At 37.8% G+C, this 13,552-nt stretch overlaps 1 protein-coding gene across 4 annotated transcripts in view; it reads left to right on the top strand.

Moving 5' to 3' along the window:
* Positions 1–5,238: 5,238 nt before the first annotated feature.
* MYOM1 (myomesin 1) overlaps positions 5,239–13,552 on the top strand; it is a 142,026-nt gene continuing 133,712 nt past the window's right edge. Inside the window, exons 1-3 of one of the 4 annotated variants that reach the window (XM_036009254.1) lie at positions 5,239–5,479; positions 7,492–7,495; positions 9,547–9,870. In XM_036009254.1, the coding sequence (XP_035865147.1) occupies positions 9,566–9,870 (305 nt within the window). In that variant the 5' untranslated portion in view covers positions 5,239–5,479; positions 7,492–7,495; positions 9,547–9,565. Of the gene's footprint in view, positions 5,484–7,491; positions 7,496–9,546; positions 9,871–13,552 lie in introns of all 4 variants that reach the window. The other 3 variants (XM_028524763.2, XM_036009255.1, XM_028524764.2) reach the window with 3 other exon arrangements.

Here is a 13,552-nt window from a genome sequence, read left to right as displayed (position 1 = left end):
AAGTCTCTGGTCTACTATCTACTTTCTGTCTCTATAAATTTGATTACCCTAGGTAACTCATATAAGTGGAATCATATAATATTTGTCCTTTTGTGACTCACTTCACTTACCGTGATGTCCTCAAGGATCATCCATGTTGTACCATGTGTCAGGATTTCATTTATTTTTAAGGCCAAATAATATTCCATTGTATACCTTCACTGTTCTTGACACTATACATACATAAATAAATAAATAAATAGGAAGAAGGTTTGAATGAACCAGGTGAAGTTTGTCATGATGGGCAGGGAGTTGAGAAGAGGAGAGAGAGAGATACTGACAAAGAATACAAATTAACTCTATTTCTGCAGCCACAGGTACAGCATTCCACAGTAAACCAAGGCTACTGTGGAATTATGCTTGTACTTTCTGGTGGCCTGGAACCTAATTTGGAGCAACGGCGTAGACAACAGGGATCTGAGCAGGGCTTGAGGTCTTATCCCACCAGCATCTCTGCCAGTGTCGCACATCACAGAGTAGTCTTTTCCTAGGATCAGGCTGTCAGCCCCGGCAGTTCTCCTCAGTCCCTTGCCTGGGTAAGAGCACATGCGGGCCCCTTGTAGCCTTATAGGTCCTGATGCATGATAAGCAAAAATCTAATTTTAGATCTAGATCTAATTCATCTAGTGTAGATGTAGTTCATTTCATAGCTAGATGAAATTGACTTTTGGTAAGCATCCTAGACCCCTTCCTCTAGACCTTTCCAATAATTACTTCTCTCCACTGCCTCCCTCCTCACTGCTCTACTCATAACACATCAGAGACTTGATAGTCACAGAAAGACTTAAAGAACCACTAATGTGCTGAAACATCTTTCTGGATTATTTTTTGTATAATGGGGATTAAAGTCATAAAATGACACTGTCAAGAGAAAGCATGTTGGATGTGAGCTAGCAGGTAGAAGCAGAATTTTTGGAACAAGGAAGGTTTATTTTATTCTGTTGCAAATTGCTCCACATAGGATGTTCTTAACTTATGAGCCAGAGATGAAAAAAATAGCCACATTTTGGATTGGTAGCACAGTTATTAGAACTAGAATGCACCTTAAAACCATCTATTTCAGAGACTTTTGGACAACATGGTGGCATAGGTAAACACACCTCATTTCCTTGCACAACCACATCAAAATTACAATTACACTATAGAACAACCACCACTTAAAACCATCATAAATCAAGTTGAATGGAAGTCTGACAACTATGGAATTAAAGAAACCACATCAATCCAGATTGGTAGGAGGAGCAGAGACACAGAATGGGCTGGTCCCACATCCATGTGTAGTGGATAAAAATTTGGAAGGGATATCTCAGGAGCATGGGGTCCCAGCCCCACACCAGCCCCAACCCCCAGCCCAGGGTTCCAATGCCAGGAAGATAAGTTCCCATAATTTCTGGCTGCAAAACCATCAGGGACAGAGTCAGTGGAAGAAACTGCTGGACACCCAAGCAGTTCCTCTTAGAGCACCCATACATGGACTCACTCAGACTCACTCCCTCTGAACTCCAGTACTGTGGTAGTAGCTTGTAAAACACCAGTGGCATGCAGAAGGAACTGAAGTGTTTCACAGCAAGGTGAGAACTGGGATATAGCTTTCTCCCAGGCAGGAAGTCAGGCAGAGGCCACTGTCCCTCTTCTGGACAATTTACAAGGAAATGACAGCAGAGTGGATGAAGCCAATAATCAAATCAATGATTTGGGACATAAGGAAGGAAAAAACAACCAATCAGAACAACAAGAAGAAAAAAGGATCCAAAAAAATGAGAATAGTATAAGGAACCTCTGGAACAACTTTGGCATCATAGGGGTTCCAGAGGGAGAAGAGAAGGAGCAAGAAATTGGAAATCTATTTGAAAAAATAATGAAAGAAAACTTCCCTAATTTGGTGAAGGAAATAGACATGCAAGTACAGGGAGCACAGAGAAACATCTTGCATCCAAACAAGATGGATGCAAAGAGGCCCTCACCAAGACACATCATAATTAAAATGCCAAAGGTTAAAGAGAGAGCCTTAAAAGCAGCAAGAGAAAAGCAGTTAGCTACCTACAGGGGAGTTCCCATAAGACTTTTAGCCGATTTCTCAAAAGAAACATTCCAAGCTAGAAGAGATTGGCAAGAAACATTCAAAGTTATGAAAAACAGGGACCTACAACCAAGATTACTCTACCCAGCAAAGTATTCATATAGAATTAAAGGGCAGATAAAAAGCTTCTCAGATAAGAAACAACTAAAGGAATTCATCATCACCAAATCATTATTATATGAAATGTTAAAAAGAACTTATTTAAGAAAAGGTTGCCAGATGGGAGGTGGGTATGGGTTAATAGGTGAAGAGATGAGGGGATTAAGAAGTACAAATTGGTAGTCACAGAATAGCCATGGGGCTGTAAAGTATAGCATAAGGAATGAAGCAGCCAAAGAACATATATGCATAACCCAGGGGCACGGACAGTGGTGTGGGGATTGCCTGAGGGAGTGGTGGGACTGGATGGAAGGGCAGCAAAGGGGGACAAAAATTGGGACAAGTGTAATAGCATAATCAATAAAATATACTTTAAAAATAAAAATAAAAGTTTTCTGGAAATTTTGAAATCAAGAGTTGATTATCATTACATTAAATTTCCAGAATAATTACACATTTATAGGGCATTATGATTAAATCAGAGTAATCAACAAAATGATTATAGCTCTATAAGGAATTATAATTAAATCACAATAATTCATTTATATAATCTCCACTAAATTTTTAAAATTTGAGTTTTATCATGTAGTACACCACAGTATATGGTTTATTATATGGGTAGTTATATTTTGGATAAATATTTTGTTAGAAAAGCCTGCATCCAGATGATGCTATAGCAGAAAGATCACTTAGGTCTTGCTCATACTTCTTTTGTCAGTTTTGCATATTTGTTTGAAATAAACTCTTTGGCTTTCATTGGGATCCTGAGTGTAAACAAATAAATTATATTTTAGTTTTTCCATAAGTGTGTGTGGACTTCCCTCATTCCTAACAGGAATTGAAGTTCAGTAAATATATTAATGTATTGATATTTGTAGCCTTATGTCTTACATCTGGGGTATTTTGTAACCCAGTGCATCTTTATCTAATAAATAGTAGTATGTTTCATAGGAAATACAACTTAAACCCTTCTTTGGTGATACTTCTTCCTTCTAATGGATGTTATTGGCACATAGCTCCTTATCTATCTATCTATCTATCTATCTATCTACAATATATATCTATGCATCTATACACACATACACACACACAACTACATGGTTGAAAACCAGTGTAATATGTTATATAAAAGAGTAGGCTCTGTGTAGAACAGACATAGGCTTGAATCTTCTGTCACATTCTACAATAGCTATGCGATTTTAAGATATTAATCTCTCTAAATCTCAATTTCATAGCCCATAAAAAGTTTTTGTGTGCAAGATGACCAAATAGATACTGTAAAACAGCATTAATGCCTAGCATATAGCAACTGGTCATTAAATATTAGGCAGTATTATGATGATTTATATTTCTTATTTTTGTTTATTTTTCCTCTTTTGCTTTGAGAAGATTTGTAGCAATTTGTCATGTTCTCTAGAAAAAGAGCTCACTGGGAACCATTCCAATCGCTGGTGGGCAACATTCCGCAGCACCACTGTTATTCTGTTTCAGATGTCTAGAGAACAAATGAGTACTTGGGGGACAAAAAGCTTGTAAAATTTTCCTATGGATTCCAGAAAGCTAAAATGTCCATATACACACTCACAAGAGGTATATTTACATAACAAAATGTCAGGTTGAATTTGATCAGAATTAAGTAGAATAGATTCTTTCATATACTTTGGGTAGCTCACAAGCTGACCATCAGTTATAAGTGGAGGCCTGTATTGCACCTGAAAAACTGTTTCAAAGTATCTAGTTTATTACAAATGAAGTATTACTGCAGGAGTACACAGCAATGCATGACAAAAAGTTCACAAGCTTTGGAATTCAAATATCTCTGAATGTACAAGTATTGCATTTATGTCATTTACTGGCTATGTGCTTTTTTGGCAAATGATTTGGCCACTTGGAGCCTCTGTTTCCTCAGCTGAAAATGAAGTTGATGATACCTGCCTTTTAGGGTATTGTGAGAAATAATGAGATCATGTATGTAGAGTGCTTACCACAGGTTCTGGAAACATGTCAACTGTTGTTACCATCAAGGAAGTACTTGTAAAGTAGACTACCATATTGGGTCTGTCCAATATTTTGATAGATACAAGTGATCTGTATTTAGTCGATATAATAGTACTATTAGAACATAAGCTGCTCAATACATATAATCTGAACAATGAGGTTTTAAATTATTATTATCAGTTAATATTTGATGTTTACTATGTCTTTATTCTGTGGTAATCACTGTGTTAAATCTTTCTCTGTATTATCGCATTTAATCTCCACAGCAGTCCCATAATTTGGATGTTGTTATCCCAATTTTGTAAAGAAGGCAAATGAAGGTTAGGGATGAGAAATAAAATGCTTGAGGTTATTTGGCTATTAAGTGCCATCGATGGCCTGGAATCTATATCTGGTATGAATCCAAAGCAGGGGTCCTAATTACCAGGTATTACTACCTCTTCCTTAGTTATACAGTCTAAAAAAAAAACACAAAGAAAGAAAATCTCTTGTTAGATAGAATGACTCTACTTTGCTTTCAGGAAAAGTAAAACATTTTGCTTTGCACAGGCTTTACTTAATGAATAGGGAATCAGATATTCAAACATAAAGCTGTGACTTTGTAAATTTTCTTGAAATGGAAAAAAAGCATGACTGTATCAAGCCACAGTTGCTTCCATGTGTAATCCACTTCTTGTTTGTTTTGCCTCTAGTTAATTGCAAGCTCTTTTTTCACCTTGTGTCTTTTAAATGTACTCTGCATGTGTTATGAACAGCACACCCAGAAACATGTCTTGGCATTAACATTCCATGAAGTCCATGTTGGGAATCAGATTACTACCCTTATTTTTAGCTCTCAACACAAACCACTCTTTCTGTTGCACTTTTAAATACCCAGTGATAAAGCGATATTGAAAATAGCTCCTCTAGCCAAATATAAATCCTACGTTTGGTTTAAGCAGGCCAGACCCATTGATTGGCATTAATATGATTACATTACTGAGGCAGCTATCAGCCAGTGCCTCTCTTTTCCTCTCAGTTTAGGACTACCTTCCTCATTTGCTGCTATATTTATCCACCTTCTTTGCCATAAAAGGCTGGCTGTGTGGCTCTGACATTCTACTGCCTGACCACATGCATTATTTTTGAACTGGCCCCAGGGTCCTGTCTTTAGCCCTGCCTCTTAACTTTTTCTTGGATTTAACCTACGTGGGTGTTTTATCTTTCACCCAGCTCCACAGCCACATCGGAACATCTCCACCATCATCACTCTTTTGGAAACTGGTAAGTGTGACATTGAGGCAGAAGAATGCACTTGATATTTTATGTGCTTAACAGCACTGTGGTGTGTGTGGTTTCTCTCTATCTTATGGGCTCAGCAGTTTTCTCAAAGAGATGCCAGAATAGCAGAGAAATAGGAAAGCGGAGCCTCTGGGAAGGAAGACAAGAGCAACAGAGTGCCAGTTTTTGCTGGCACAGCTGTTCTCCCAGCTCACTGTATTCTTTTTAAATTAAGCTACCATTCCTGGAACTATAAGGAAATAATAACTGTCTCAGATGGAACTGGAAGTGTGAATTAGGTGCTCTTTCCAAGTAATAAGTCAGTGGTTTGGTTGAAGTCTGGAATGGATGAGGTGACAGGAATTCATGTGCTTTCAACCTTCCGTATGCTTACAATAGTCCCTGATTACAAATTAGACCAAAAGGAGGTAAATCAACTCTGAAGTCACTAGTGTTTAATTTGGTGATTTTGCTCTGACAATGCCATGTGGGTAGATGCAGGAGTGTACTATGATATTTCTAACCTGAAAATGGTTAGGTGGTACTTCAGAGCAACATAGATTCCCACGTAGTGATCCTGAAGCTCACACTTTCTGTGAATAATTTTATCAGCTTTTGGTCTCTAATGCCTGTGCAAAAGCATCATGTCAGGATTAGTATTTCTTCCCAAATTCCCAAATTATTTTCCAGCAGAAAATGCAGGTATTAGAGGAAAAGAAGACAACAAAACCATCTCCCCGCCACCCCACATACTCTAGTTGTCATACGTTGGGGATAATCCTCACTCACTTCAAGAGGCAGCAGTTGTACCTTCGTTCTAGAGGTCAGAGCTGTGAGAGTCAGTTCTGTTCACTTAAAGCCAAACCTGTGTACTTGTAATTCATTACCGATATACTTAGAATATCAAGTATTGTTAAAATTAAATATATTGGGAGAAAATAGAAATGCAGGAGAGTGGAAAATAGAAATGAGACAAGATATTTAAAGATTTTATTCTGTGAAAATAATAACATTTTAAGTCATTTGAGCTGTGAATTTAGCTTATAACATAATACATAGGAAGGTTATCCTTTATTTATTTGAATCACATTCAAATAACATTTGCCATGTTTCATGTAGTATGTATCATTACAGAAACTTACCTAATATCTTTACAACTGCCAAACATAATATACTTTAATGATAATATATTCTAGTTCTTTTGTTTTATCTAAATTTATCCAATAACTATTCATTACACATGATAATTCTGTGTATTTTAGAACATAAAACAGCAATCTATTTAAGGGTTGAAGCAAAGTTGCTTGCTAGTGGCTATTTTTTTCCTCTTGAGAATTGTGATGTAGACTGATATCTTCCATGAACCCTAAGATAAATATTTCTGGAGTGAAGTTTGCTGGACTTTCTTCTCTAGGGAATACATGCTGACTTTTTAAATAGTTTAAATAAAAAGGGAGCTTTAAACTTGATGAAAATATGGCAAATTTAGAAGGATTCACTCCTCATTTAGAACTTTAAAAACACTTAGAAAAATGACTACTTCACAACAATTTCACTTGTAAAATTTAAAAATAACATTTCAGAACATACACCAAAGCATTAAACAGTGAGGTAGGGGCTCTATAAAACCCTTATTTCATTCAGGGTTGTCATTGTGGCTGATAGGCTTTTGTCAGTGGATACATTATTCAAGAGAGCTGATGCAATGTGAAGTCTCTCCTTCCTATTCTAAGCAAATGAATCTTTGACTTACAGTAGAACTGTTAGCTCAAGTTCACAATGCAAATGATACACTGATTACTGACTTTCTTCTTTATGTTAGAAAGTTAGAAACATTCATATTTTTTATTTAAAGATTTTATTTATTTATTTTTAAAGGAGAAGGGAGGGTGAGAGAGAGGGAGAGAAACATCAATGTGTGGTTGCCTCTCTCATGCCCCTCCACTGAGGACCTGGCCTACAACTCAGGAATGTGTCTTGACTGGGAATTGAACCAGTGACCCTTTGGTTCACAGGCTGGTGCTCAATCCACCAAGCTACACTAGCCAGGGCAGAAACCTTCATATTCTTAATAGAGCAAATTTTTCTGTTTTGACACTATACCTTTTTAAAGTGTTTGTGAGATTTGATAGAGCTCATTTTATAACATAAGCATACTCCAGAATTCAGTCTTAGGTCTTCCTTTTACATTTACTTTCACTCTAATCTTTTTTTTTTTTTTTGGCAGGGGTGGGGGTGTGGTTTATCCATAAACTGGTGAGTTCCAATTGTAGGTCTTCATCTTGTACCTTTACCCTCTCCACCAAAATCACATACCCATCTTCCCACTCAAAATCTTCACTAGGATGTCTAGCAGGTATCTCAAATGCAAAATGTCTTAAATCAATCTCTTCTTCCATCCCAAACCGCTGTTTTCTTATACTCTTGCCCAACTCAGTTAATAGCAACTGGAATCTTGCAATTAAGCAAAAACCTTGGAATCATTTCTCACTCCTTTCTTTCTATCATACCCTAATCCAGTAATTTCAGCAAATGGTGTTGGTTCTGCCTTCAAAACCTGTGCAGTCTAATCACTTCTCACACTGCCACTGCTATTGCTACCATCTCTAGCCTAGACTGTTGCAATGGTCTTTACATTAATTTGTCAGTGCTCCCATAACAAAGTACCATAGTCTGGGTGGCTTCAACAACAGAAATTTACCTTCTCACAATTCTGGAGGCTAGAAATCTGAGATCAAGGTGTGGCAGAGTTGGCTTTTTTCTGAGGCCTCCCCTCAGAAAAAAGGGCTTGAAGATGGTTGTTTTCCTCTGCATCGTCACAAGAAGTACATATCTCGGTCCTAATTTCCTCTTTACAGGGACAAGTTATATTGGATTAGAACCCATCCTAATGACTTCATTTTAACCTGTAAGGTTAACTTTTAACCTTTCTTCTGTAAGACCCTATCTCCAAATACAGTCACATTGGGAAATACTAGCAGTAGGACTTCAACCTATGAATTTTGGGTAATACAAGTTAGCTCTTAACAGCCTCTCATTGGTCTCCTGGCTTTTATTCATGTCCCTCAACAGTATATCCTTCAGAGTCGGTGAGAGTGATTCTCAACTCAGAACCTTCTTATAGTTTCTATGCCTTCTCAGAAAAAAAGACAAAGTCCTTAGAGTTGCCTGTAGGATCATGCACTGTGTGCCCTTTGCCTACGACCCCACCCCACGGCATCATCTCCTGTACCTCTCCCTGAAACTTCATGCCTTCATGTGGCCTCCCGGGCTTACGAACTACTCCTGGAGTATAACCAGCATGCCCACACCCCAGTGCACTTGCAATAGTTTAATATCTGGAACACTCTTCTCCCAGATATTCTCATGCTCAAATGTCACTTAACAATGAAGCTGTTTAAAATTGCTTCCCATCCCCCTTTACTGCTTTATTTTTCTCCATAGCATTTAGCACGTTCTAATACACCTTATCATTTATTTATTTTCTCTATTGTCTATCTCCTGAAATAGAATATAAGTTTCTATATAAGGTTATCAGAACTGAGATTGTGTTTGTTCATCTCTGTATTTCTTATGCTGGAACAGTACTATGCTCATAGCAGGTCTCGGTCATTATTTATTGAGTGAAAATCACATTGGCTGTATACAGACTCTCCATCATTACTTGTTGTCCCAGATGAAGCCTCCATCAGAATAAAATGATGGAAACTTAGAAATACATTTTATGAAAGATCTGAGGAAAAGCACGATAGCTCTGGTAAGGAAACTTTGTCAAATACACACACACACACACACACACACACACACACACACAAAGATATAAAGGAAGAGAGCAAAAGGGAAGGAAGGAAGAAGAAAGGGAAAAGAAAGCTGCGCAAGGCCAGGCAGGAAGGGGCACGTCTGGGAGTGAAGTACGAAGTTGATGGAGTAACCAGTTAAGCTCAATTACACATCATTTTTCCTTTACTCTTTTTGAAAAGATAAGAGTATTAATTTTACACATTGGTTTAGATGACTTGTTCTGTGGGATTTGTTTCTTAATTCATTCAAACATTATTGTTTTCTTATAGCTTGGTTCCCTGAGGGCACATGATGTCTCTGCCGTTTTATCAGAAATTGCACCAGCACTATGACCGCGGCTACTACAACAAGGACCTTCGCACCACCATGAGCCAGTACCACGAGCAGGAGAAGAAAAGTTCTGCCATCTACACCCACGGCTCCGCGGCCTACAGCAGCCGCTCCTCGGCAGCGCACCGCCAGGAATCCCAGGCCTTCAGCCAGGCGTCGGAGGCCTCCTACCAGCAGCAGGCGTCCCGGGCCACCGAGTCCTCCTTCGCGTCTGCAGTTAGTCGGAAGGCGGCCTCAGCCTACGATTATGGCTACTCGCACGGGTATGTCAAAAGCAGACTTCCAGCCTTAGGGCAGAGACAACCTTAGGGTAGTCTCCAAACACTCCTCCCACATCACGTTTTCTTTTCTTTTTAAATCTGGTATTCCTACCTTTAAAACAGGTGTGGAGCAAGCCAGTGTATTTGGGAGACCTGGGACTTCCACCTACCCATTTCCCTTTATCTGGCTCTTTTAAGTTTCACAAAGAGCTTCACAGTCATGCTGAGGAGTCTTGCTTGATTTTTGGAAACAGAGACGGTTTGCCACAGGGTGCATTCGCAGCAGCAGAGCCAGAAAACACCACTTCAATATTCACAACAGATTTCCTGGCTTTCAGAATGTTTTACTTAGATGGGAAGAGAGTAGAGAATTTAAAATTCACAGTCACAGGAGTCTAAGATATGGTCTATTTTTTCAGTATATAAAAGACAATATTAAAATTCAGAACTGTTATTCAAACAGCAGATATTTTCTTGAGCTGGAGCATTTTATTGAAACACACCCTATCTCACTCCATCAACCTAAGAATACCGGGAACAAGCCTGGAGACCCACAAAATTAGATGTATTAGCCCATTGCAATGAGGAAACAAGGTTGAGGAAAGAGAATAACTATAGGATTCTAGAAAGAGTGGAAGTTAGATGCAAGTCTGGTCTGCAAAGTGAGCCCAGAGTGCTATTTTAATTTATTTATTATTTTTTTTGGAAACAGTAAGCTGAGGTAAGTGTGAGCTGTCCTACTAAGAAAACCCTTGTGTGGAGCTCAGCTCCTGGGCTGAGGATCAAGCTGCTTTTCTGTGTCAACAGCTCCTGAGACCTTTCAGGCAAGAGTGCAATGTCTCATTCTTACTGCTAAAATTTCAAACGGCAACCTTACTCATAGACTTTTATATTAGAGAAGAAAGTTCCTCAGTGGTTCTGTAGTCACGCAAAGAAGGAGGTTACCATGGCACTTTATAGCAGCAGTGTCCCAGGGAGAAATGTTTCCTGTGATTTTGCAGTTGTCTTCTCTCTCTGTTGTTCCTGCCTACTGAGCAGATACTTACTTTCCAGGTTCAAGCTAGTTTTCATTTTTTCAATACTCAGAAAGAAATGTTTTATGGGGATTCAGAGTGTGGTTTTATTAAAAATCTATCTACAGTCCTCAGAAAGAATTGCTGAATTTCAACACGTAAAAGTTTCTGGCTATGTGGTAAATAACCACCTGTTGCCTTGAATTCTCTCCAAAGCATCTGATATAGGTCACATTTTTTGTTATAAACATAGTAAAATGTTATGTCTTACAAAATTTGAGCCCACAAAGTAGCTATTAGGACATCTGGAAAAGGTGTTTGTTTCTGGGAATTTAAAAAAGTTACTGAGGAAATAACACGGTGGTTTGTGTGAACAGAAGTGAGGAAGGTTTCTGAAGGCAGATTTGCTGTGGGAGTGCAATAGCACCTGATCTGCGGCTGTCCTTTCACGGCCCCAACATCGACCTCCTGGGGGCCTCTGCTCTGTTCAGTAATGGAGCCAGAGACCCATGGGGTTTACCTGAAATGTGTGATGTCAACATTCTGAGATTCCATTTAAAATGGAACAGGATCATTTTGCAATCTCACTTTCATGAGTCATATTCTGCCACTGGGCATTCATTAGAACCTTGAATTGGCTGCAAATGTGGAAATATTGTCACTGAGTGAAATTCATTTCTTTTAGCACTTGCTTCAAGTGAACTGCCTCACAAAGGAAAGTCGGGAGGAATTAACACCATGTGTACGTGATAGCATCATTTTGAACTCCTGAGCAATGTTCCACAGATATGTTTCATAACCTCATGTAGGAAAGCAGCTGTTTTATAAGAAAGGGGGGTTGTATTTTAAATATTCATTTTCCTGGACTATCTGTGCTGAGTCTATAGGAGATGGGCATTTTTCTTATTATAACATGTTAATGTAACTCCTGTTCTTATTTCATTTTCCCAGTGCTGTAGAATGTATAGTATTTATGAATTTATACTTTTGACTTCTTTATTACTTCAACTCTATTGCTAAATTTTATATTAAAATTATTTTAATTTTACACAAATCCTTCTTTTAACCACATGTGCAATATTTGTATCTACTTATAATCTGATCTATTACACCCACCAAACATTAGTAATTGAACTTTTGGAAATTTTTATGTTTTATTTAGAAAACATTTGCTCTATATAATCTTGAAAGACTCAGTCATTTTAGCTATAAAGAGCCTCACATAATAAACTTTTTATAGGAAATTGAGCTGTAATTATTTTTCTATAGTCAACCTCACATCTTGTTCCTTCCTGCTATGTATGTATTTATGTAGGTAGGTATTTATTAACAGTTTGTTATGTTTTCACAACTCAAACTTCTTGGTAAAAACATGTGGACCTATAAATAAGAAAGGGAAGAAAATGCTTACATGATTCTGAGAATATTTCAGTCTTTCTTTTATTAGACCTAGAGTTAACAGGTGCACTTTCGAACATTTCAAAACCCTCTTAATTCCTATAGGTTCTATTTTAGCTTTTCCAAAGTGGAGCAACTTTTTCCTGCTAAATGAAATATCTCTCTCTGGATTGTCAACAGTGTTGTTGATTAAATGAACCCCCTAGTTTTGGAACTGCACTTCTGTGGAGTACATGTAAGCACTAGGTGTGATCTAATTTTAGCCTCTGCTTTGTAGTTACATGTCTAGTGTTAACGTGGGAACTATGGAGATTTATGTTGTGCTCAGGAGCTGGCTGACCTCAGTCTTAAGAACAATGGCTCAGTCAGCGTCAGTGTGGCTATAGCACAGATCGGTTACCAATTGCATTTTGAGCCAAGGGTTATAAAATAAATTCTGGAAGCTTATTCTAAATGCCTGTATTGTTAGTCACAATGAGGAAAAAAACCTAAAGTAAAGAAAATAATTCAGGAAAACAAAATAACACAAAATCACTATATTATGCTAGCAATCCACAAATACTATCAGGAATTGAAAGAGAAATGGTGCTCATGACCATTTGCAAACATCAGGCAAGTGTTCCTAACCTCTGTTCATAAAGAGGTTTCAACAGTCTTGGACGATCTGAAGTTATGTGCAACATTATACACAGATGAGAATATTTTTTTTGCTGAGAAGGGCTGTAGCTTTCATCAAATTCTCAGGGAAATTTTATGAGTCAACAACTCTCAGAACCACTGCACTAGAGAGTCTACGTATATACCAGACAGCCCAGTGTATGACCTGAGAATCCCTTTCCTAGTGCCAATATTATAAGGATTTAAGATGAAATAAGGCAGATGTTTACAGAAAATGTGGTATTTTAGAAAACAAGCTTCCTTCTGCTCTTTTGAGTAAGCTGGATCACACATTAAAATGGAAATAATAAAATAAATATTTTGTTATATTTGATAAGTAGGAATGAATAACTTTAAAAAATCAGTGAACAATGTAGGACAGTTCTTGGATGATAGAAGGATTTAGAGTTGTCTCAACTCTCTGTGGTAATGGTAGACATTTAATAATCTGATTCTAAACAAATTAAAATTGAGCGCATATGATGCAATTGACACAGCATCACATTGGCCCTGAGAAGTAGAAATTACTATCCTTACTTCAGAAAAGAGAAAATTGTAGACCAAAAAGGTTAAATGATCTTTGTTACATGAAGAAGTAGTGGAACAGTGATTTGAAC

The sequence above is a fragment of the Phyllostomus discolor genome, chromosome 9 (genome assembly GCF_004126475.2).
Source record: "Phyllostomus discolor isolate MPI-MPIP mPhyDis1 chromosome 9, mPhyDis1.pri.v3, whole genome shotgun sequence".
In the NCBI taxonomy this organism is placed as follows: domain Eukaryota; kingdom Metazoa; phylum Chordata; class Mammalia; order Chiroptera; family Phyllostomidae; genus Phyllostomus; species Phyllostomus discolor.
The sequence above is the reverse complement of the archived record's forward strand: the minus strand, read 5'-3'. Positions and strand labels throughout refer to the sequence as shown.